Source organism: Dasypus novemcinctus, chromosome 13 (assembly GCF_030445035.2).
Source record: "Dasypus novemcinctus isolate mDasNov1 chromosome 13, mDasNov1.1.hap2, whole genome shotgun sequence".
In the NCBI taxonomy this organism is placed as follows: domain Eukaryota; kingdom Metazoa; phylum Chordata; class Mammalia; order Cingulata; family Dasypodidae; genus Dasypus; species Dasypus novemcinctus.
The window spans coordinates 95547426-95570217 of NC_080685.1; the positions used below are offsets into that span (position 1 = coordinate 95547426).

The 22792-nt window shown below is 45.0% G+C and overlaps 2 protein-coding genes across 12 annotated transcripts in view; one reads left to right on the plus strand and one right to left on the minus strand.

Annotated features, from left to right (window-relative positions):
• The window catches only part of C13H1orf74 (chromosome 13 C1orf74 homolog), a 39260-nt gene that overhangs the window by 12944 nt on the left and 3524 nt on the right, over positions 1 to 22792 (minus strand). For 2 of the 6 annotated variants that reach the window (XR_009180228.2, XM_071207708.1), the window contains exons 3-4: positions 22705 to 22766; positions 11823 to 11901 (exon numbers count right to left, since the gene is read on the minus strand). Coding sequence is in view for 5 of the 6 variants with exons in the window: in XM_071207708.1 (XP_071063809.1) it covers positions 11823 to 11901; positions 22705 to 22766 (141 nt within the window). In the remaining variant the exon portion in view is untranslated. Of the gene's footprint in view, positions 1 to 666; positions 11606 to 11822; positions 11902 to 13736; positions 22767 to 22792 lie in introns of those variants that run through there. The other 4 variants (XM_058275151.2, XM_058275152.2, XM_058275153.2 and 1 more) reach the window with 4 other exon arrangements.
• Positions 1453 to 21310, plus strand: TRAF3IP3 (TRAF3 interacting protein 3). 6 transcript variants are annotated; one of them, XM_004476237.4, is made up of 15 exons: positions 1453 to 1797; positions 3410 to 3557; positions 3734 to 3797; positions 4033 to 4057; positions 6138 to 6167; positions 6260 to 6355; positions 12475 to 12546; positions 14799 to 14939; positions 15066 to 15203; positions 16441 to 16576; positions 17173 to 17235; positions 18329 to 18388; positions 19465 to 19601; positions 20365 to 20478; positions 21058 to 21310. In XM_004476237.4, exons 1-15 carry the CDS (start codon positions 1453 to 1455, stop codon positions 21148 to 21150), a joined length of 1662 nt encoding a protein of 553 aa, XP_004476294.1. In that variant the 3' UTR covers positions 21151 to 21310. The 6 variants fall into 6 exon arrangements, 4 of the variants coding, with proteins under 4 accessions (XP_004476294.1, XP_012374145.1, XP_058131127.1 ...); XM_012518691.3 differs by having other exon boundaries at positions 14799 to 15203; XR_011645556.1 differs by lacking the exon at positions 19465 to 19601 and having other exon boundaries at positions 14799 to 15203.

A 22792-nucleotide genomic window follows, 5' to 3' on the forward strand; every position in this document is an offset into this window, starting at 1 on the left:
AAATCCATCCAAGGAGCCCAGCTGGCAGATGCCCCTTGGCTGGTGAAGCTGATATACCCTCCTCTGGCCTGCCCAGGAACTAAGGTTCCCAGAGTGGTGGGTAGTACGATTGCAGGAAGGAGAGGAGAAGCAGCAGCTGTCGCTGGTCTGACTCCAGTGGGCAGTGGAGGGAGGGAACAGAATTGCCAGTGCATGGGATCCAGCTTGTTCAAGTCCAGCCCCCACTCAGCAAAACCACCAGAGTGCACTAGGAAAAATAAGCAAAATTGCAGGAGGCAGGTTGAGGAGAGTAGGAAAGAGTGGAAGGCACAGAGAAGGAAGAGAGAATAGGGTTTGGGTCCTCTGTGAATGGTGAAAGGTGAAGCCATGCAAAGGGTCAAGTGTGGCCTCGACACCAAGCCTGGGGCCCTGGGGACTTGTGGTTATCATTTTTCTGTTTGGTTTGGTTTGGTTTCTGTTTATGAAAGGTTTATTGAGGCATAATCCACATGATTACTGGTTGTGATGGTACTTTCTTTGCCTCGTCCAAGATTAGTGGACTGAGAAGGCAGACTTGGCAATACACTTAGCCCAACAGTGATCGTAAAAAAATGAAATGCTTAGCTTGGAGAGTTCTTAAGTCAGAAGTTCTGAAACAGTTTTGACAGCACCAGGCAGACGCAGATGCCCGTTCAACACAGATTTTATTTGATCTGGAGCTGAGCACTGGAACCTGGCCTTGGCTGGGAGTGGGGTGCCTGTGGACCGATGTCAGGACTTCATGATGGAGGAAACAGGGTGCTGGCTCCCTCCTAACGCACGCCCAGGACTAGGCTCACGTGCAGTCACGAAGGTCCAAGAAGAGAGCGGCAGTTCCCGGTCCCAGGACTGGCCTCACCCTGAGGGTGGGATCCAGCTGTCCCTCTGGGTCTTGAGAAGAGTGGCTGGCCTAGTTTAGTTAACAACGTGGACCAAGAGAGCAGAAAAGTTGCTGACTTGCCTTTTAGATTAGAAAAGGGAGGTCAATTTACTGGTTCTCTGGGAGTCCCTGGAAAACAAGCAAGCCTCCCACCACCGTGCAAAAGGCTCTAAGCACACTATGATCTCTGTTGTTTTTCTTTCTCATGTTCACCTTACCTAGAGGCATGGTGAGCTCTTCAGTCAAGGAAGAAGTGGTGGCCAGAGAGACTCTTCCCACTTTATAAAGGGGGAGACACAGGCTAGAGAAAAGCAGGGGTTGGCCTGGAGACTGAACCCAGGAGTCCTGACTCCCCAACTGACACCAGCACCTCCTCAGTTTCCAGCCCCCATGCATGGAATGCTGTGCTATTTCTGCCCCCTCATTCAGGGAGATAGTCATTTTTCTGCCCATCTTCTGACCCCTCCCCTGCTCCTCCCTCTTGGCATTTGGCAGATCCAGGCAGCTATTCCAGGAACTGGAAGCCAAGCACAACAGGTGCTCAGGAGGTCACCATGATCCACCCAGACCCCAGGCCCTACCCAGGCTGGGCCCGACGGGCTGAGAGCTACGAGGCCAAGTGCGAGCGCCGGCAGGAGACCCGGGAGAGCCGCCGGTGCCGCCCAAACGTCACCACTTGCCGCCAGGTAGGAAAGGCGCTGAGGAGCCAGCAGAGAGAGCAGCTCAGGAGAGCTCGACAGCAGCAGTTCTTCAAGAGAAGGAACCTGGAGGTGGAGGAGAAAGGCAAGACCCAGAGCTCCCAGGCTAGGGAGCAAGGTCACGCCAGCAGGACGGGACAAGCGCGTGACCTCAAGGAGCCCTTGTCTCAGGCCAACAGGAGCTCCGCCCCCAGACAGCAGGTGAGCCATGTCGAGAGACACACTGCTCCATGTGCGGGGAGGAGGGGGGTACAAAAGGGGAGGGGTGGGCTCAAGGTCATGGAAAAGTGATTTAAAGTAAGCCCTTCTCCCTCAGTCACAGAGCAAAGCCTCTGTTGCCTTTAGGAGAGAAAATATCATTTTAGAATCAATTCCATAGATAACGCCTGCTAACATTTCAAATTTAGACAATCTGTACCAGCCTTCTACAGTCATCTTACACCATTCATGTATCTGTCATTCGACAAATATTCATTGAATGCCTATTATATGCCAGTCATACAGGCCAATCCTCTTGATGCCCTTCTCCCAATACACACATACCCACACTCACTCGCTCCATTCTTCTTCAAGGCTGTCGCACCCACTTACCTTCTCTCTTTCTCTTGGACTACCCCAATTCAACCACATTCACTCAGCTGAGGCCTCATCTAGTCCAGCAAGCCTTCCCTGGCTGCTCCAGGCTATCTCTGCTCTCTGTGGGCATTGTGAGATTATAACTCCTTCAAGACCATGTAACATTTAGAAGGTCCACTGGTCTGGCCTCAAAAGGAGCAATATGGGCAAAAAACAGGGTACATCAAGAGAACCTCAATCAGCAAACCATCTGTGTCTTCCTATCCTGGTGTGAGCACAGGACAGCAGTATGAGCTTGCTGTTTTCCCTGGAAGTGCCTGGCATTATGTCATACCTAGAGTAGCTGCTCAGCAGGGCTACTTGATTAGTAGATGTTATCAGCAATAGGACGTGCTGTTCAGAAAAATTATCCCAGGGCACTGTGGAGTCCCAATTGTAAAAGAAGACCAACTGTGTGCTTTCCAAGGCAAATAGGTTTCTGAATGCTTTTTGTTAGGAAAAAAAATTTCTGAGAAGGGAAAGAACAGAAAATACAATTAACCAAAGAACTCCACCTCTATCCTGTTGGTTATTTAAGGTTTTATTAAGATGAGTCAGTCCACACGATAGAATACCATAGGCATTTCTGAACTTTTTAGTGCCATACTTACAAACATAGAAGTTTTGATAGTTTATAAAAAGAACAGATTAAATTGTATCTTCTTGCCCCTCCCTACAAGCTCCCTATTCTGCCTTCTCTTCACATAAAACCTTAGTGATTTTAGTTTTTACTAAGAGGAAGGAAGCTCGTGTATAGAATATGGAAGGTACTTTAGGGATCATCTATTCCCAACTCCTCGTTACATAGACAAGAGACTGAGACCTGGAAAATGTCATGCAGGTGATCACTGGCAGGATCTGAACTCAGATCCTCTCACTCCTCACCCAGACCAGTTGTTCTTTCCACCTCACCAGCATAAGTGTCTGAATCCAAACATGGCAGGCCAGGGATTCTAGAGTGAGAAATTGGAGACAAGCCCGGCTCTGTTTGCTTGGCCCAAGGAGGACCATTTCTGTCAGCCAGAACAAGGAAGGGCAGAGGCAGGAGTAACTCTATGGCTCTGCAGGCTGGAGGGGTTTACTCTGATTTTCTGAGCCTGAAACATGATCACTGGTTCACCTTACTACAATCAGCTGAAGAGTCTTCTACCACCGCGCTCTGGGCAGTGGTTTTCACCATCCCCCAATTGCTTTCCAGGTGGCAGGGACCTGCACTAAGTTCTCTCCAACCCAGCAGCATCCTCCCTCAGGCGTCTGGAGGGATCTGGCTGAGCAGAGGGCCTCACAGCCTGGAAGCCTTCCCCCACAGGCCTCACCCATCGAGAGGCCACCCAAGCACCACCGTGGTGAGTGCAGAGCCTGCTCATTCAGCGGGGCCTGCAGAGAATCTTGTCATGGCGGTCCCAGCTCACATGCAGTGATGAGTCCGTGCCCCATCTCCCCATGCCCCCACCGCCCACCCTTGCTCCCCACTGTCCCACTCCCTCCCCCATGGTTCTCAACCTACTTCTCCATCTCTCAGGCACTCAGACAAAGGCCGAAGGAGCACAGTCAACTATTAAGAATGATGCCAGCCAGCAAACCAAGTGAGTACCTATCCTGGGTCATTTCCTAACCCCAACCATCCATTCCTCCCTTCCTCAGTTTCTAAGCTTTACCTGAGGAGAGGGGACACAATGAATTTCCCTGTCCATCTTAAGAAAGAGGAAGCCCTTCCCCACCCTATTGTCCCTTCAGAAGAAATCAGAGAAGGAATCAGCCCGCTGCCTCCTGGCTTATTTCTTTGCTCCATTGTCATTCTTTCATTTCTTCTCTTCACAGCTGTGGAGTTGCAGTTCTAGATAAGGTAAGAAAATCCTCCCTTTGAAGAGCTTGAATCAGATGGTATTTAAGCTCCACTAAACTCTAATATTCTGGAATTCCATGATAAACTCATGCTTCTTCCTGAAAGGCAAGGAGGTAATGAACATAGACTTAGGGGCCTAAAGGGACCCTACCAGAGCAAGCCTTCCAGTCCCTGGCAACCTCTAATCTGCTTTCTGCCTCTATGAATTTGCATATTTTACATATTTCATATAAATGAAATCATACAATATTTGTCCTTTTGTATCTGGATTATTTCACTCAACATGATCTCATCAAAGTTCATCCATGTTGTAGCATACATTAGAACTTCATTCCTTTCAATGGGTGAATAATATTCCATTATGTCTTCATATCACATTTCATTTATCCATTCATCTGTTGATGGAAACTTGGGTTGCTTACACCTTTTGGCTATTGTGAATAATGCTGCAATGAACATGGGTGTACAAATCCTGTACAAGTCCCTACTTTTGATTCTTTGGGGTATATACCAAGAACTGGGATTGCCAGGTCATATGGTAATTCTACTTTCAACTTTTTATTTAATTCCCCTCCCCTCCCCCGGTTGTCTGTTTTCTGTGTCTTTTTGCTGCGTCTTGTTTCTTTGTCCGCTTCTGTTGTCGTTGGCGGCACAGGAAGTGTGGGTGGCGCCATTCCTGGGCAGGCTGCACTTTCTCTCGCGCTGGGCAGCTCTCCTTTAGAGGTGCACTCCTTGCGCGTGGGGCTCCCCTACGCGGGGGACACCCCTGCGTGGCAGGGCACTCCTTGCGCACATCAGCACTGCGCATGGGCCAGCACCACACGGGTCAAGGAGGCCCGGGGTTTGAACCGCGGACCTCCCATATGGTAGACGGACGCCCTAACCACTGGGCCAAAGTCCGTTTCCCTACTTTCAACTTTCTGAGGAACCAGCAAACTTGTTTCAACATTGGCCTCACCATTTTACAATGCCATCAGCAATGCTTAAGGGTTTCTATTTCTCTGCATCCTCATCAGCACTTACTATTTTCTGTTTTGTTTTGTTTTTTAATAATAGCCATCCTAGTGAGTGTGATGTGACATCTTATTGGATGACTTATGATTTTGGATAACTTTTCACATGCCTATTGGCCATTTGTATATCTTCTTTGGAGAAATGTCTATTCTTTTTCTTTATTTTTTTTAGGAGTTACCAGGGATTAAAGCTAGGAGTTCATATATGTGAAGCAGTTGCTCAGCCAGAGTTAAACCTGCTCCCCTTTTGCCCACTTTTTAATTGTGTTACTTGCCTTTTTTTGTGGTTTAGATGTAGGCATTCTTTATATATTCTGGATATTACATCCTTATCAGATATATAGTTTCCAAATATTTTCTCCCATTCTGTAGGCTGTTTTAGTTTCCTAGCTGCTAAAACAATTCCATACAATTAGTTGGCTTAAACAGTGGGAATTTATTGCTCATAGTTTTGAGGCTAGGAGAAGTCCAAATTAGGCATCACAAGGCAATGCCTTCTCCCCGTAGACTGTGGCACTCTGGGGGTGGCTGCTGATGATCCTTGGTCCTTGGCTTTTCCATTACATGGCAACACACATGGTGATGTCTTCTCCTTTCTCTTCTGGGTTCAATTAACTTGCAATTTCTTCCCCTGTGGCTTTCTCTCTCTCCATCGACTCTCACTCTGATCATAAAGGCCTCAGTAATTCAGATTAAACGCCAACCTGATTCAGCTGGACCACAACTTACCTGAAGTAACATGTTGAAGAAATCTTATTTACAATGGTTTAATACCCACCAAAATGCAGATCAAGACCACGAGCATGTCCATATTGTGTGCACAATTCAATCCACCACAACTTTCTTTTCACTTTCTTGATAAAATACTTTGATACACAAAAGATTTTAATTTTGATGAATTTATTTTTTTTTCTTGCTTGTGCTTTTGGTATAATATCTAAGAATCCACTGCCTAATACAAGATTCTGAAGATATTCCTGTTTTCTTCCAAGAGTTTTATAGTTTTAGCTCTTATATTAGGTCGTTGATCTAGTGTCTTCTTCAATACCCTTTTTATTTCTCTCTAGGAAATCATCCAGCTTTCTGAGTATCTCAAAGTAAGTGACATATGAACTTACCCTCCAGCTACCCCACCCACCTCCCCACTCCTTCTCCAGGTTAGCCTTACCATCTTTATTTTGCCCTCCAGGAGGCCCTACAACGGGAGCTAGTCCTAAAACAAAAGATGGTGATTCTCCAGGACCTACTGTCCACCCTTATACAGGCTTCTGACAATTCCTGGAAGGTAAGGGAAGGAAATCTTTGTTTGAACAAAGTTCATGGGCTTCTAGGTGTATCCATCTCGTTCTTCTTTTCACAACTTCCCACCAAGAGAATTGGTTTTCTCACTACTGAAGAGTGGGCTGGGAAGGGGCAGGAGGTGGGAGAATGGTGCTGAGACCTAGAGGTCAAACATGTCATAGTAAATACATAGGAGACTAAGTGAAATCCAGGGCCATCCCCTGAAGATCATGCTGCTAGATACCCAGTGAAGACTAGGGGCAAAAATGACAAGTATTCCCTGTTTCGTTCTGAATTTTTTTTTTGCTGTCTGTTTGTTTTTAATTTGTTAGAAGGAAAGAAAGAAGATCCAAATACTGAATATGGTAAAATGTAAACTATTTTTATATAGGATTCAGGCCAGTATTAATGCCAAGTCAGTATGTACCTGCTACTCAACACAGACATGACCATCAGAGTGAGAAGGGTTCTTACAGATCATCTAGTCAAACCCTCTCATTTTGCAGATGAGAAAAGTGAGTCTCAGAGAGCTCAAGCGGCTTGCCTAAACTCACACAGCCAGTTAGTGGCAGAACTGGGACTAAAATGCAGGCCTCCTGGTTTTAGTCCATTCATTCTATAAAAATTCTTTGATCATGTTCTCTGTAACTAGTACTGGGCTAGCACTGGGGGTAATGTAACTTATTAGTCTGAGTTTCTGCTTTTGAAGAGCTTGTGGCTTGGTAGGAAAGGCAAATTCCTTATATATGTATTTATTGGACAATTGTGAAATCAGGGGCAGTTTTCGAAGCAGGGATATAGCACAGGCAAAACCCCAGAGGCATGATATAGCCTAGTGCAGTGGTTCTCCAAGTTTTTTACATCTCAGAAACCCTTTTAAATCTTAAAAAAATTATTGAAAATCCCAAAGAGTTTTTTATATCTATAGTATTAGAATTTAGAAGAAAAAAATTTAACACACATGAATTTTAAAATAATAAAAACCATTACATGTGAACATAAATTATGTATTTTATGAAAAATAACTATATCTTCAAAAACAAAAAAATATACAGTGAAAGGGGTGGAATTGTTTTACATTTTTGCAAATCAATTAATGTCTGGCTTAAAAGAGGCAGGGAGATTCTCATATATGCTTCTACATTCAATCAACTGCAATACATTGTTTTGGTTGTAGTATTTGAGGAAAATCCAGCCTCACAAAGGTATGAAGTTGGAACAGTGACGACCTTGCAGATGCCTTGAAGGGGTCTCAGGGATTCCCAGGGGCCCTAGAACCCCATTTTGAGAAGCCCTAGCATAGCATAACCAGAGAGCTTCGAGCAGTTTGTGGCCTTAGAGCGAAAAGCACCAGGTACAGAGAGAGAGAGCACACCACTTCACAGGCCTCCATGAGCATCTCACTCCCCCACCCAAACGGTTTGTGCTTAGACAGAGAAATGTATTAAGAGGATATGGATGCAATCCCAATAAAAATTCCACCAGCATTAAAAAAAAAATTGAAAACATGATCATCAAATTTATTTGGAAGGGTAAGTGGTCCTCAATAGCCAAAAACATCATATAAAGGAAAAGCGAACCCTCATCTCCAGATTTTAAATCATATTACCTAGCTATAGTGGTAAAAACATCATGGTACTGGCACAAAGACAGACACACAGACCAATGGAGCCAAATTTATGGATCAGAAACAGACCCTCACATGTATGGTCAAGTGATTTTTGACTAGCCTGTCAAACCCACACAGCTCGGGCAGAACAGTCCATTCAACAAATGGTGCTGAAAGAACTGGATACCCATAGCCAAAATAAGGAAAGAGGACCCCTATCTAATATCTTATCCAAAAATTAACTCAAAATGGATCAAAAACTGGAAAATAAAAGCAAGAACCATAAATAAATAAATAAATAAATAAGTAAAATAGAGGGTATGGAACAGAACTGAAGAGTTTGCAGTGATTTGAGAAAGACAAAGCTCAGCCCTCCCTCCTCCCGTCAGCCATTCTATCTGGATTCGGTGTCTATGATCAAGACTCCTTGATTGTTAAGGAAGTCATTTTCTTTGGCAGAGGAGGAGCCTGTCACAGACAGCTGAGTATGCCAGGTGGTTTCCGGTGTTGAACTAAATTGAGATAGCCTCGCTTATCTGACAGACATTTGATAAGTTCCAACACATGCTGGAACCTGTCCTATAAGGAGAAAAGGAAGTAGGATCTTTGTTCTTGAGGCGTTCACACTCCACTTAGGAAGAGAGGGATATGTAATAAATAACTCTTTAACAGTGTAAGAGGTATAGCAGTGGTTTTCTATAGTGAGATAGGGGAAAAGAGAAGAAGCAATTATTCTGCCTGAAATGGAATAGGGAAGGCTGAAAACATAAAGAGAGACCATTTTGGCAGGGTCCTGAAGGATGAGGAATTCACCTGTACAGAAGCAGGAGTAATGATGGGGAAACAAGAGCAGAAAGAAGAGAGTTTAAAGTAAAGGAATCAGAATGATTACAGGCCTACATGTGACAAAGCACTGAGTAAAGTAGAATGAGTCTGAAATGAACAGATGATGTCAGAAAAAACCTCAGGGCTCCGGACTTATGAACCTGAAACTTTTTTATGTTGAAAAGGGTATCTCAAACTTAAATAATGTATGGATATATAGAGACACACCCCCACCCTTATTTTTTAGGAGATACTAGGGACTGAACCTGTGATGTCATACACAGGAAGCAGGTGCTCAACCACTGAGCTATACCCATTCCCATACAAACCCCTCTTTTAAAGAAAAAAATGTATATGTCATAGATCCATGAGAATGCATGCTACCCCCAGGTTGAGAAACACCACTGAAGGCAATAAGCAAGGTAGCACTGTAAGTATGTCTTACTCAGGTTTCAAGGTCTAAACCTAGCAGTGTCTGGCCCAGCGTTAGAAAGAGCTCAGCCGTCTCTGGAACTGAACTGAAAGCCAGTAATCAGATCTGTTTTGCAAGGTTGTCTGGCAACAATGAGGACTCTGGCTTTTGGGGCGGAGAGGTGGGGGAAACTTGTAATATCCCGGGTAAGACACAAACAGAGCTTGAGTTAGAGCAAGCTTGGTGGGAAGGAGGAGGGTGTATTAAGAGACATTTCCGGGGTAGACTCTGAAGGGGAGTTTCACCCCACACTCCAGCAAACAGAAGTTCCCCTGGTTGTGGTTTTCTACCCCCCTTCTTCCCATCCCTCCCAATACTCACCCTCCTCTCCCCCCACCCCATCAAGCCCCCACTTCCTGTTTTTCAGAGTCTCAGACTTTTCAGTTGAGAGCTCTTGTCTCCCCTAAATTGAGACAATTCAACTCCCTAGGTGTCCCCTGAAAACCTCAGCTTAAATGAAAAGGACAGCCCCAGTCTGCAGCATTTGGGAAAAATAATTTGTAAATGTGGCCAGATCTGGGCCTCTGACATTCAGCCCAGTCTGGGCCTTTATTTTTTCCATTTGGCCTCCATGATTGGACTCTCCAACATCAGAGGCAGACATGCTCCCCACCAGCTCTCTATTAGAAACCCACAGGACCTGCCCCCTCCACGGCCTCCACCCTCAAACTGCCTCAGGGTCTTTTGGATGGCTAGGCCCGGGGGCATTGCGGAGATGCCTGAGCTGGGGCCAGCCTTCAGAGCAGGAACAACTCAGGCGGTAGAGAAAGCCAGCTCTCAAAGTAGAGTGGAGATGTTGAGATGACAGCGCCGCGGGGGATTGGCTGCACGACCTGCGCAGCCTCTGCTAGAGCACAGAGATGAGCTGTGGGCTGGCGCCTCTGCAGTGAGGTGGTGGTGTTTCTGGAGAAGAGATCAGAGGCAGGGGAAAACCCAGCAGAAGCAGGAGCCGAAGCCCTCAGACCGGCACCAGGTGTGTAAGACCTCAGCCTTGCTCTCTTTTTCACTAGGGCTGCTGTGCCCTCCAAGCCCTGGGTTCCTGGGGTGCAACCGCCTGGGTCAGCCATAAGCCTCTCCCCACTTACCGTAACACGGGGCTTCAGTGTGAGGAGAAGCGGGGCTCAGACCAGGAAACTACATGCCCAGTTTGCAACAACTTGGCTGCAACGCTCTGCCTGCCTTCAGGGAATCTGGAAAGGCAGATCTGTGGACAGGAGATTTTTTTTTTTTTCCCAAAACCTCAGCCTTGGGTGGCCCTTTATCCCCACTGAAGGGACTCTCCTGAATTGTCTCCTCTTGCAACAGGAGTTGAAAAGTAATCTGGGACTGGGCTAAAATACAGAAACAGTTGGAAGAGGCAAAATAATGGATTAAAGCCATAGTGAGGAATAGGGAGAGAAGAGGCTACCCTGAAAACATAGGAGACTAAGGGAAATTTAAGAATACTGCCTCGGGCTTCTCCGTTTTCTCCCCCAACTAGAGCAAGGTAAACTTAAACTGGGTGGGTTTGATTGCATTCTGTATGGCAAGAGTTTAGAAAAAAGAAAATGCACAGAGTCGCAGGTAATAAATAGATACAAATCGCGGACAGTGGGTGCAGAGTAAGATGATTCCAGGACCTGCGAATTGCCGAGAAACAGCTACTCCAGGAAATGCAGCCGTTTGCCAGCGACACCAAAGCCCAGAACAGTAGATATCTTCGTCCATCCATCTTCCCAGAGCCCTGTAGTTACTGCAGATGCTAGATCCCTGTCCCTTAGCGCTCACATGAGACTTTAGGAAAAACTGTAATAGCAGGAGGCACTTTAAAAAATCATGTTTGGCAAAGTCTTTTGCTTTTGCAAGGCCCAGCTGAGTAACACAGGAAGCAGAAGGGGTGGGGGTGCCCCCGAATCCCAAGGTTAGAAGAAATCAGCCGAACGAGATCAAAAGAGTTGCTATAAGATGCCACTTCCTGCCTCCCCCAGACGCCCCGAACCTCACTGAGGGGGGCAGATCTCAAAGCGGTCTCTGCCTCTGCCCCCAGTCAGTTATAGACCGGAAATGTTATGAGGATTGCAAAGTCCAGGCTGTCTGACAGAGAGGGGATTGGGGACGGGGGGTGAAATTACTAGACCCCACAGGTGTCCCACAGGGCCTGGCTGGAAAAAGCCAGAAAAGGATATGAAATCCGAAGCTGAACAGGCCCATGGCCCCTTCTCTGAGAAACTGGCACTCGCTTATGACCCCCCTCCCTCCCGTAAATAAAGCTCAAAACGGGAAGAACAAACATCTCCCACCTGGGGAAAAGGGGCAAATCCACAGGTGGAGAGAAGAACAAAGCAGCAAGGAAGTCCTTAGCTATTCAGCTGAAATATTGAAACATGGAGAGGTAACGACCCTGCCTGCCTGCCTTTTTCCACCCTCACCCTTGGCATTAGCCGCTCTCTCAGAATGTTCAAAATGCCATTAGACAGAATATAAATTCTGAATTTATTCAGAATTATGAATAGATAGAATGCAGCTTTCCTCCCTCCCCAAAAATCTCTCTCCCTCCATTTCTTACTTTCTTCAAAAATTCCTCACCTTTGGAGTGGATGTAGTTCAAGTGGTTGAGCACCTGCTTCCCATGTACGACGTCCTGGGTTCAATTTCCTAGTACCTCCTAAAAACAAACAAACAAATGAAAAAACCAACTCTTGTTGGGGAGCAGGTTTAGCTCAGTGGCTGAGCACCTGCTTCCCATGTCCAAGGTCCTGAGTTCAGTCCCCGGTACCTCCTGAAAAAAAAAAAATTCTTTACCTTGAGTCCAGTGAGGAAGGGTGCATATTCTCCCTGTGAGGGCCTTACTGGCCTATACTTTAGGGGTAGAAGTCCACGGCCTCAGAGCATATGACTTCGAGGAGGCAAAGAGAACAGAAGGACCCAGATAGGGCCGAGAGGTCATGAGGGAGGGGAGGTCAGCTCAGAGCTTCCCCTCTAGTGGGCTCCTGCTAGGATATCCTGTCATAGGACAGAGAAGCTTAAGGCATGGAAAGGACTTTTAGGGCCAGTCTGATTCTCCCTCCTATTCTAGAGAAGGAGGACATCTTCTACCCAGACATTCTTTGTCATCTTTCCCATCTCCTGGAAGAGTTCAGTTCCACATATGTGGTAGGCAGTGAGCAGGAATACAGGGCAGAAATCTTTGCAGACTATATTTTGGCCCAAACTTATTTACTCATCTCATTTACTCCAGGGACAACTCAATGAAGACAAACTGAAGGGCAAACTGAGATCCTTAGAAAATCAGCTATACACCTGTACACAGGTAAGCTTTATAGAGGACAGTTGCAGTCCAGGATCCTAGAATTAAAGGAGAAGAATGCCTGACCTCAATCCTACTTTCTAGAAATGCCATCAGATGGAGAGATTAACACACCCATTCCAATGAACCCAGTTCTGGCTCTGCTATTTTCCCTTTGGCCCCCAATTCACTATCTCCATCTTCTCTTTCCTTTCTCCCAGTCTCCTTCCCTTTGTACACTGGGAAGGGATCCCAGCACCAAGCACTTTGCCAGCTCCAAGGCAGCCTTGAAAACACATGGAATTGTAAGGAGAAGCCCTTAGTAAAGATTCACACCACCCATGTCAACCTTCACAAGTCCCAAGTATTTGAACACATAAATTAGATGTTATATTGAAGTATTGCAAAACAATTTTCAGTTCCTGGGCAACTTTTATCTAGCAGCAACCTCTGGGAGAAAATAAAAGACCACAACTCTAAGCTTTTCTGTGACATTGTTATCCAATTTCAGTAACCCCTTGATTGGCCTGATCTTGTATTACAAAAGACAGATATATATCTGCTTTCATACTTGAGAAGTGATGGATTCCTGACAGCTGGGAAGAGATCACATCAGAATGGGGTAGAGCAGGCAGACTTCCATTCAAGTTAGATAAGGCAGACCTGGCCACACAGTTGCGGTATTACAAGGGAACAGTTTATATTGTACATAGATTTGCTGGCCCACAGCTTTTATTTTTCAGTATGACCTGTTTTGTCAGGCTCTAATGAACTATGTAAGTAATGCCAACCAAACTCATGAGGCCAACATATAATCCAGAATGCCAGTCATTTTCAATGGGGGGACAAAGCTGGCCAGTGACCAGCATGGTTAAATCCAATAACTGGGACATCCCCATGTATGAGCCAATCAGTAACCCCTGGATCTAGTTTCTAATGAAAATTCCAAGAACATAAGACCTGCTCACATTTCCATTCAAATTTTCAGACTATTCCAAAGCTAAGAGGAAATGATTTCTTATTGATCCCTAAATTTGAATTAGTTGGACTACTCCTTATCCAGAATTCTCAGTAAAAGTTGTCTGCCTTGCCCCAAATCACAGGTCATAAAGATGAAAAGCATTGGGAGGGCAAGCCTCAGTGAGTTTGCAAGATGTTCTTACACCCCTCTTTCTTTAATCCTGAAGCCAAGAGGAATAAAAAACGCAGACATATTAATTTTAAAACATTTAATTGAATTTTCAATGTTTACTGTGATGGCTCAAAGCCCTAGGGCTACAAAGATACAAAAACATGCTCCCTTCCCTAAGGGAGGTTATAATCCAGTAAAGCAGATGAGTTAACACAGTTGAAGGTTACTCTGTAAGCACAGAGGAAGGCTGTCTAATCCATAAGAAATTGGGGCGGGGAGTTGGGGGTGGGAGTTGGTAAATCAAGATTGCTAGTCAAGATTTACCAGAAATGATGATGCTTGAGCTGAATTTAAGCATAAACTGATGTTAACCAGATGAAGAAGGTGGGTAAGGATGTTCTAAGCAGAAAAAAACTATTTAGGCAAGGGCACAGGCCTTGATGCTTAAGGTTAGGATTAGTTCAGCTTGGGTGGAGATAGCATAGGCTAAAAGTTTATGTTTATAGTTCAGATCCATGCCAAGGAGTTTGGACTTAATTCTTAGGGCACTGAGAGTCCATTGGGAGATTTAAGCAGGAAGTAACATGATCAAATTTGCATTCTGGAAAGAACCTTCTAGCTGCAGAATGGAAAGGATTTGAAGGGAGGCAAGGCTTGCAGGTAGAGACTTGCATTAATCCATATAATCTGAATGACTAGACCCGAACTAAGGATGTGGCAATAGGGACAGAGAGGAGGCAGGTATGAACTGTTAAGGAAGCTGACTTGACAAGTCTTGGTGACCAATGGGAGAAAGAGAGAGGGCAATCAAGAATGACTCCCTGATTTAGGATTGGGGAGACTGGGAAGATGAGGATGATATAGGAAACCCAGGGGAGAGAAACAGGTTGAAAAGGAGACGGTTTGGATTCCAAGTGCCTGTGAAAGGCCTAGAGGACAATACACAGTGTTGTTTACAATTCTCCATTCACCTCTCACACCCCTTGAGGGACTCTCAAAGAGTGCTACCCAGCGCTACCCTGGAAGGAAATAACCCACCTGACTACTGGGACCTCTGTCCTGGGGGCAGCAACTAAAACCTTTTAATTTCTGTAGCCCATACGGAAGCTCACTGTGTATTTGTTGAATTATATCAAATTTACAGAAATACTCCCCTTGGGGAGTGAAAAAGGTTCTGTTGGAAATGGAAGACCAGAAAAACAGCTATGAGCAGAGGGCCAAGGAATCACTGCAGAAAGTGCTAGAGGAGAAAATGAGTGCAGAGCGGCAACTGCAGAGCACACAAGTAAGAGAGTTCTGTTTAATCCTTGGGGCTAGGGACCCCGAGGCACCTCTTAGGAAGCAAGGAAGACAGCTGCACAACCACCTCAAACCCCTAAGACACCACCCTCTTCTCTCCGGTCACCCTCAGCGATCCTTGGCTGTGGCAGAGCAGAAGTGTGAAGAGTGGAGGACCCAGTACGAGGCTCTGAAGGAGGACTGGAGCACCCTGGGGACCCAGCACAGAGAGTTGGAAAGCCAGCTCCACGTGCTTCAGTCCAAACTGCAGGTACCAGTCACTGGGGGTGGGAGAGGAGGCAGGACGAAGGCAGGGAGAAGCTGCAGCTGGGTTGGGGGCCCCAGAGGCAGTTGAGAGCATCTGACTTTCAGTTCCTCACTCACTGCCACTATGTACCAGACTCACTGCTTTAAGCAGCTCTGAAAACAAGCTTTGAGTTTAGCAAGGAGGTCTGTGCTGTTCATGCAAATGAACTAAGTATTCTTTGGAATGGTGCCATGCAAATGTAGAGGACTGGGCTAGAATATTCACCAGTCTACTAATGTTACACCCTAACCACCCTATCCCATTAGAGCATCCAGTTCAGTTTTGCCCACTATTGGCACTGTGCAAATGTCACTAAATTTATTTATAGGCAGAGTATTAACTAACATCCTGTCAATGAGTTTGGGTTTGTTTTTTTTTTCTTTTAACAGTAGGCCCTTGGTATTCTCAAGAGTTCCATCATTTACAACCCACATTACGTTGGAGAAGTTAACCAGCCAATGCCTCAGTTTCTTCATCTCTCAATTGAGTATAATAGTATTTTATATCCTAGGATTGTTGTGAGGATTAAGCCAGGTAACTCATGTAAAGCAGTTAGCAAAAAGTCTAGCATATGTAAGTACTCAGTAAATGTTAGGTTACTTTTATTATTTTTCAAAGATTTCACTTATTTGGTTGGGAATTTTAATTATCCACTTCAAAAAGTTGTTCCTTATAACTTTACTGAAGCAGGGATCTGAATAATCCAATTGTTAATAAACAAGAGTGAACATACCTAATCAAACGAATGAACCTAGTTGGCCACTCTACATCCACCTCTCAACCCGACTTTGCTGCTCTCTTTCTCCCATCGTTTTTACAAGGCTACTCTTATGAAAACTCTTATGAAGTATTCGGTTTTGTTGTTTTTAACCTTAATTCTTTGATACAAATGGTCCTATAAAAAAAATTAGTACTTAGAATCTGAACTGAAAAAAAAGTGTAGATGTCTAAAAAAAATGCCCCTAATTGGGGGATTCACCAAGGTGTCAGGACATGCATCTCTTGAATCTATCAAAAGCCTAATATATTGTTATAAATGTGAAGAGAAAGGGGGCATAAAAAAAAAAAACTTCCCTATTCTTCAATTTCTCTAATATTCCTTCTACCTCTAAAAGTCTCTAGCTTTTATCCTCTTTCATGTGACCTGCACCCAGCCTCCACACCCAGCACTGACCTGCCTCTGTGCCCACCCTCCTCCCAGGGAGCTGACAGCAGAGACTTACAGATGAATCAGGCCCTGCGACTTCTGGAGAATGAGCACCAGGAACTGCAGGCCAAGATTAAATGCCTGCAGGGAGACAGGGACCTGGACAGCTCAGACACCCAAGACCTACAAGGTACCTTCCTCTCGGAGGCCTTGGGAACATGGGAGCCGTGGCTGAGTGAGCTCAGAGAAAGGAAGATGGGTGGAAAGAAAGGTGTCAGCCTTTCACTTGTCTGCTTGCTTGGTGATTTCATTTTACCTTCAAGGAGAGACAGGGCTGTTGTGATCATCCTCAACTGAAAATTAATTCTACTGCACTAGAGTATCTTATAATATCAGTTGCCTTTTCCCGTCCACCCTTGTGGGCCAGTTCCTCCCACATCAGTGACTTGTCAACACCACGTTCCTAATTTGAAAGATCAGTTGAAACACAGGCAGGATGGGGTGAGTCTCTCAGCCACAGCCTCTGCAGTGCTGAGAGGACCAGATAGTATGTAAATAACAATGCTTAATTCAACCCAACATTGTTGATGCAGACAAAACCTAAGATACTTGGGGTTCTGGTTTTACCTCTTGAGAACTGGGACAAGTAGAAGACAGAGCAGCTGCCATTTGACACATGTCAGAGGCCATAGGCAAGACAGCAACTATTACTAATTTGCATTCTTAGGTGCTGAATTAACTAAGTGTTCGATTCTTCAATTTTGGCTTGCATTATTTCATTTTCAGATCAACTGACAAGGTCAGAGGAGGAGAAACTTGCCCTGGTGGCCAAAGTACAGCATTTACAGAGTAAGTTCCCTTCCCAGGTTCTGGAAACAAATAGCACAGGTAGCTTCTTGGGGCTCCTGGGGCTCCTGTCCCACAGAAGGGATCCAAAGGGGGGACTGGAGGCCAACTTTTGGGCATATCCCCAACCTCAGTGAATTTTCAGATCCTCTTGGGAGGTCATTTACATAACTCTTCATAAGTTATATAATTAGCCTCTGTTCGGATTTTTTTTCTATTGATCCCCTTCTTGCCAATGACAACCACTTGCACTTCTCCAGAAATGCACATTTTTAAAAGAGTACAAGCCTACTGGAATGTTGGGTTTTCTAGGGCCATTCTTATTTTAAATATTTTATTACATAACATGCATCAATCACATAGATCTTTGTCACCAGGAATAGTTCAGAAAATAAGATCATGCTACACATGCCTCCAACCACTTTAAAACTCAAATTGGGGCCAGAGAGGAAAAGAGACTTTTCAAAAGAAAGGCAGTCAATTTTTGGAAAGCTGGAGAACGTGATTCAATTAATATCTCTGTTGGTTGCCCACCACCTTAACCTCTGTACCTCATGCAAACAGCAAAGAATTTGAAAAGAGCAAGGTAACCCCAAGGGAAAGGAAGAAACAACACTAGCACAAGAGGAGCTCCTAAGGGGAGGAGCTGGGAATGGGCAGGAAGTCACTTCAAAATCACACCTTTGTTCATTCAGTACATATTTTCTGAGCCCCTACTAAATGCCAGGCATTCTCAAAATAAGCACTGAGGCTTCTATAATGAACAAAAAGAGACAGTTATGAAGCCTACATTCTAAGTAAGTTCTACAGTAGAGTTTAGAGTTTCTATGAACCAATAAATATATGCCAGGTAGTAAATAACTGCTGTGGAGAAAAATAAAGTAGGTTAAAGGGAGAATAGTTATTTTATAGAGTCCTGTGGGAAAGCCTCTCTTCTGAGGTAACATTTAAGTAGAGACAGGAAGGCAAAGACGTGGTAGGATGAGATAAAAGGATGAGAACATCTTTAATTATCAAGATTCTAAGCAAAGTTCTGAAAAGGCACTGTTTGTAGTAAATACGCTAGCAAAGACAAGTTCCTTGTGTTTTCTAACAGGTCTGCTTCAGAATCAAACCTTACAGCTTCAAGAACAGGAGAAACTCTTAACAAAGAAAGGTCAGCAAATTTACTACCACAAATTCTAAGATGCTTTGCCTGCCTAGAGGCAGGGGGATGGACTACATGACCTCCTTGAGTCCCATCCAATTGGGGGAGTCTGTTAGGTCTGGGACGTAGGGGTACTTTTAAAGGACTGATCATTGGCTCTGAGGACATTTTAACTAGTTAGCCTCTATCCTGAAAGGTACATAAACTGTGAAAAAGGACTTATGCTCTCTGAAAACATGTCTGTGTTGAACATTTTAATAAATTGATTTCAAACTCAGGATTTCATGTCAGTTTTTACACATTTGACTTTCCACCTCTCCCCCAACTCTCCAGCCCCAATCTGTGTAGCATGCAACAACCACCACACCCTTGGTCCTCGAGATTCTGCAGCCTTAGCTTTCTGAGAAGAATCCATCACATGTAGGGGTGCGGTGGGTGGCAGGGGCCAGGCAATGGCACCTCACTTATCTACTACACATGGCCTTTGGCTTGGAATATTTTCTCCTCACAATCACTGGGCATGACATAATAGACAAGGCAGAAATTATTACACTCACATAGTATGGATAAGAAAATGACAGTCTAGGGTCATAAACTAAGTGACTTGAGTGCACCACTCTTTTCACCATACTAAGAGTGCAAAGTGAATGAAAAACCATCTTTAACCACATGGAAGATGAATTCTAGGGTATGACCTGACATTTTCATGACTTTAAAATGAAGATAGAAGGGACAAGGGGTTATCCTGAAGCATCCAGCAAACCTAACTAGAAAGTATGTGACATATAACCAAAGAGACTCAATTCATAAGCATTACCTAATAGTACCTGGCACTAGACAAGACAAAGGATTCAAAGAAAAAATGCCAGCCCTTGCTGTAAGAGCTCAAATTCCAGTTCTCTGTCCAGACCAAGCAGGGTCCTAATGGTAATTCTTCAAAAATCAGAGAATTCCAGCCCTTGCAGTCAAGCCAGAGTGAGGCCCTCCTTCCCATCCTCTCCTGCCCTGCCCCACCTCCTAAGAGTTCTCACTCAGTGACACAGTTGCGGGTCTCACTATCACTGAGAATCTGGCTGCTCTTTTAGATCGGGTTTTTTCTGTGTGGAGTCCAAAGCCCTCTCATAAAGAAGTGGAACCTGAGGGTACAGGGGAGGAGAAAGACTGGGATCTCAGAGACCAGCTGCAAAAGAAGACTTTGCAGCTCCAGGCCAAGGAAAAGGAGGTGAGACGGTGACCTCAAATAGTGAGGGGCTCATCCACACAGTGGTAGGAAAAAACTACTGCTCTGATCAGTGTCAGCTTATTACCTACACCCTGGGAGGAAGCCAGAGAGCAGGGACTTCATAGTAAGATTTAAATGGTGATTGGATGCTAGGGGTATTCATTTGCCTGTATAAAATGTCTTTGCTTTCAGGCTGTCTTGTCAACCTCTTCCTTTCCTTATTTATACCTATCCCTATTAAGGACAGGTGTGGTCACATGAACAGTTCCATTTTGGAAAGTCAGTATAAACTGAAACACATTTAATAAACATATTAACTCTTCAAACTTTATCCCACATTGAGTGGGTATCTTCAAACTTTCTTTAGTGTCTTTTAAATAACAAAATTCCTCCTCTCTATATACTCACAAACATACCCATTCCTAGAAGGATTCACATGCAACTAAGTCCTGGGAAAGAGACTTCTATCATGATCACTTGCTATCAAAATTTCATTTTTTAATGTCCCCCCTTATAAAGCACTTGCACATACACTCTCACACAAAACACTTAGATGAATACCAGCACTATAATCAACTATTTAATGTACACAATTCTACAAACTTAGTGAAATAGTCCAAAGGCAAAATGAAATCTCTGAAAAGGGCTGGGAAGATGGTGGTAAAAATCCAACAAGTGAAGGGGCAACTTACACAGGGCCATCTCCCCTAGCTGAGTTTTTTTCCAAACTAGGGTGATGACCGTGGTGATATTCTCCCCTCAGTGCAAAGAACTGCATTCAGAGTTGGACAACCTCAGTGACGAGTATCTCTCCTGCCTGCGTAAACTGCAACACTGCCGAGAAGAGCTAAACAGGAGCCAGCAGACACCTCCCAGAGTAAGAGGGTCTATCCTCCCAGATAGTCCTCCCAGATGATGGTGGGATAGTATCTGCCAAGTCTTCTGGATAAAATTTATCAGCCCACACCAACATCTGGCTAGCCTGTCCCACTCAGCTTATTTTATACTATACTGAATACAGCAACCACAGAAACAAACACTGGTTCATGCATCCAAGCCAACTTTTCATGAAACTCTTCAGCCTGGAGGGAAAGACTTACTACTAGCTGAAGTATGAAATGGTGTTTTTTTTTGCCTAGTGAGTGTGGTGGCAAGGACAGGAGACCAAAAGAAGTGTAAGAACAGAGAACATAATTTTGCTAAGTTATTTTCCACCCATGATGATTCCTATCAGCAATTTAGTAACTGGTCCCTGTTGGACATGGCTTCCTGGACCAGTGACCACTAGTACAGGCAAATGACAGAGTAGAAAAGAGCAAAATAAAAAACTTTTTTTCTTCTCCATCAACTCAAAGTTTCCTACTGGGCTAGAATGGGAAGAAGGAAGCTTATTTTTGCCTGCCTTCTCATCCAACTTACAGCTTCTTTCTCCTACCCTCCTCCTCTCCACACACAGAGGCAATGTGGCCGATGGCTGCCAATTCTGATCGTGGTGATTGCTACAGCACTGGCAGCATTTCTGGCCAGCAAGGACAGCCTGATGATGTGAGTAACTGTGACAGCTGCCTTGGATGAGAATTAGAAGCAAGCAGCTCAATGGAAAATTCAGAAGATTTGGGTATTTTACAGTTTGGGGTTCTCCCAACTAAACGTTGGTACTTTTGACTTTATTTTTTACATCTACTGGAAAATAAACAAATTTTACCCGACCTGTTTGTTCTTTGGAATCCTCAATTTATTCCCAAATGACGCATCACAGCACAAGTATAAGACACTTGGCCATTGTGGTCTATTGTTCATAGTCCAATTCAGTTAGAGGAATATAAACATGCAGTGAAGACCAGTCCTTTTATTTCCCTGGCAGACATCACCCACATAGGACAGCTATATTTACAAGGCTACCATACAAGGATATTATTACTTGTCCTCCCCTGCCAACCCTCTTCCCCAACATCTCTTTTCTTCTACCTCCTATCTAATGAAAAATGAATGGACATCTCAGCTAAGTCAAGATGACACCCTAGTACACAAATGGAAAACATGTAATACCAATGCTACCAATACCACCATCACCTCTTCCCATACCCAAAGCTGATGTGGCCACTTGTCTACAGCATTCTTTTTCTTCTAGCCTAGATGTGGCCTCAAACCCTTCCCTACCGTTCTCAAGACAACCACAGCCAATGGACTGGAGTTGGCACTTGAGATGATTCCTATTGCCATCCTTACCCTAAACATGATCATTTACTGCACACCTTTTACAGGGGAGAAGAGCTAAAGTCAGAGGGCCACAGCTGGCAATGTGACTATCTCAGACGAGATGATAAGGTCAGCAAAGTCATTCTGAGTCCTACATCGTGTTCTGAGGTCCTCCTCCCAGGTGTTGAGAACATCTTTCAAGGCTGGGAACAAGCTCTCCGGCACACTAAAGGAATAAAGCAGGACTGGGGGTTGACCCAGCAGCCACGAGAGCCGGGCGGTGAACACCCGTAATGGGGTCAGGGCTAAGCAGTTATCATCACCTTGGTTCAGGCAAAAGGTATAAGGGACAGGATAGCCCAGAAGGATCCCAAAAACAGTACAGAGATTCCAGCCTGAGGAATGGACACTGCTGCGGGAGACTGCCAGGGATTGGCTCGTCGGTAGTCCCTGCAAATGTGTGATGATCTCTGCTATGAAGTCCCTCAGGTCCTGAAGCTGGTTAAGGGAACAGATAGAAGGGTAAGGTTGGGAGCTAGAAACATCCACAAAGGCTATGGTACCAAGAAGCACCTGCTCCAAGTGCTGACATACATGTCCAGGGCTGACAATCAGGCTGCTTTCCCCGATCTCAAGGATGTGAAGTCCCAGGGTCAAGAAACCCAGCCCCTGCAGCTCCTTCAGATAGGTCTGGAGCTCCAGAGCCCCTGCACAGTTGTAATCATATAGCACAGCTGGTTTCAGTCCCCGGGCTACAGCCAACACCTCTCCAGCCAGGTGAAGGCAGATAGCACGGGGTGGGCCCCGTCTCTTTCCCAGGCCCAGGGTCTGCTGAGCAGCTGCCACAAGTAGCTGAGGGCTGGGTGTCGGCATGATATCTGGGAGTAAGGTCATGTATGGCCACCTGAGCTAGCCACGGTTTCCTCCCCTGGGCTGCATCTTTCAGTTTCAGACTTGAGGAAGGACCTAGAAACAAAGCATGAGCAGATTAT

Bases quoted from the DNA above. Each gene is read 5' to 3' on its own strand.
- TRAF3IP3 (XM_012518691.3), top strand. From the start codon at position 1,453: ATGATCCACCCAGACCCCAGGCCCTACCCAGGCTGGGCCCGACGGGCT. The intron at 4,058-6,137 runs GTAAGAAAATCC...ATTTCTCTCTAG, and splicing joins GAGTTGCAGTTCTAGATAAG to GAAATCATCCAGCTTTCTGA. The intron at 15,204-16,440 runs GTACCAGTCACT...CCCTCCTCCCAG, and splicing joins TGCTTCAGTCCAAACTGCAG to GGAGCTGACAGCAGAGACTT.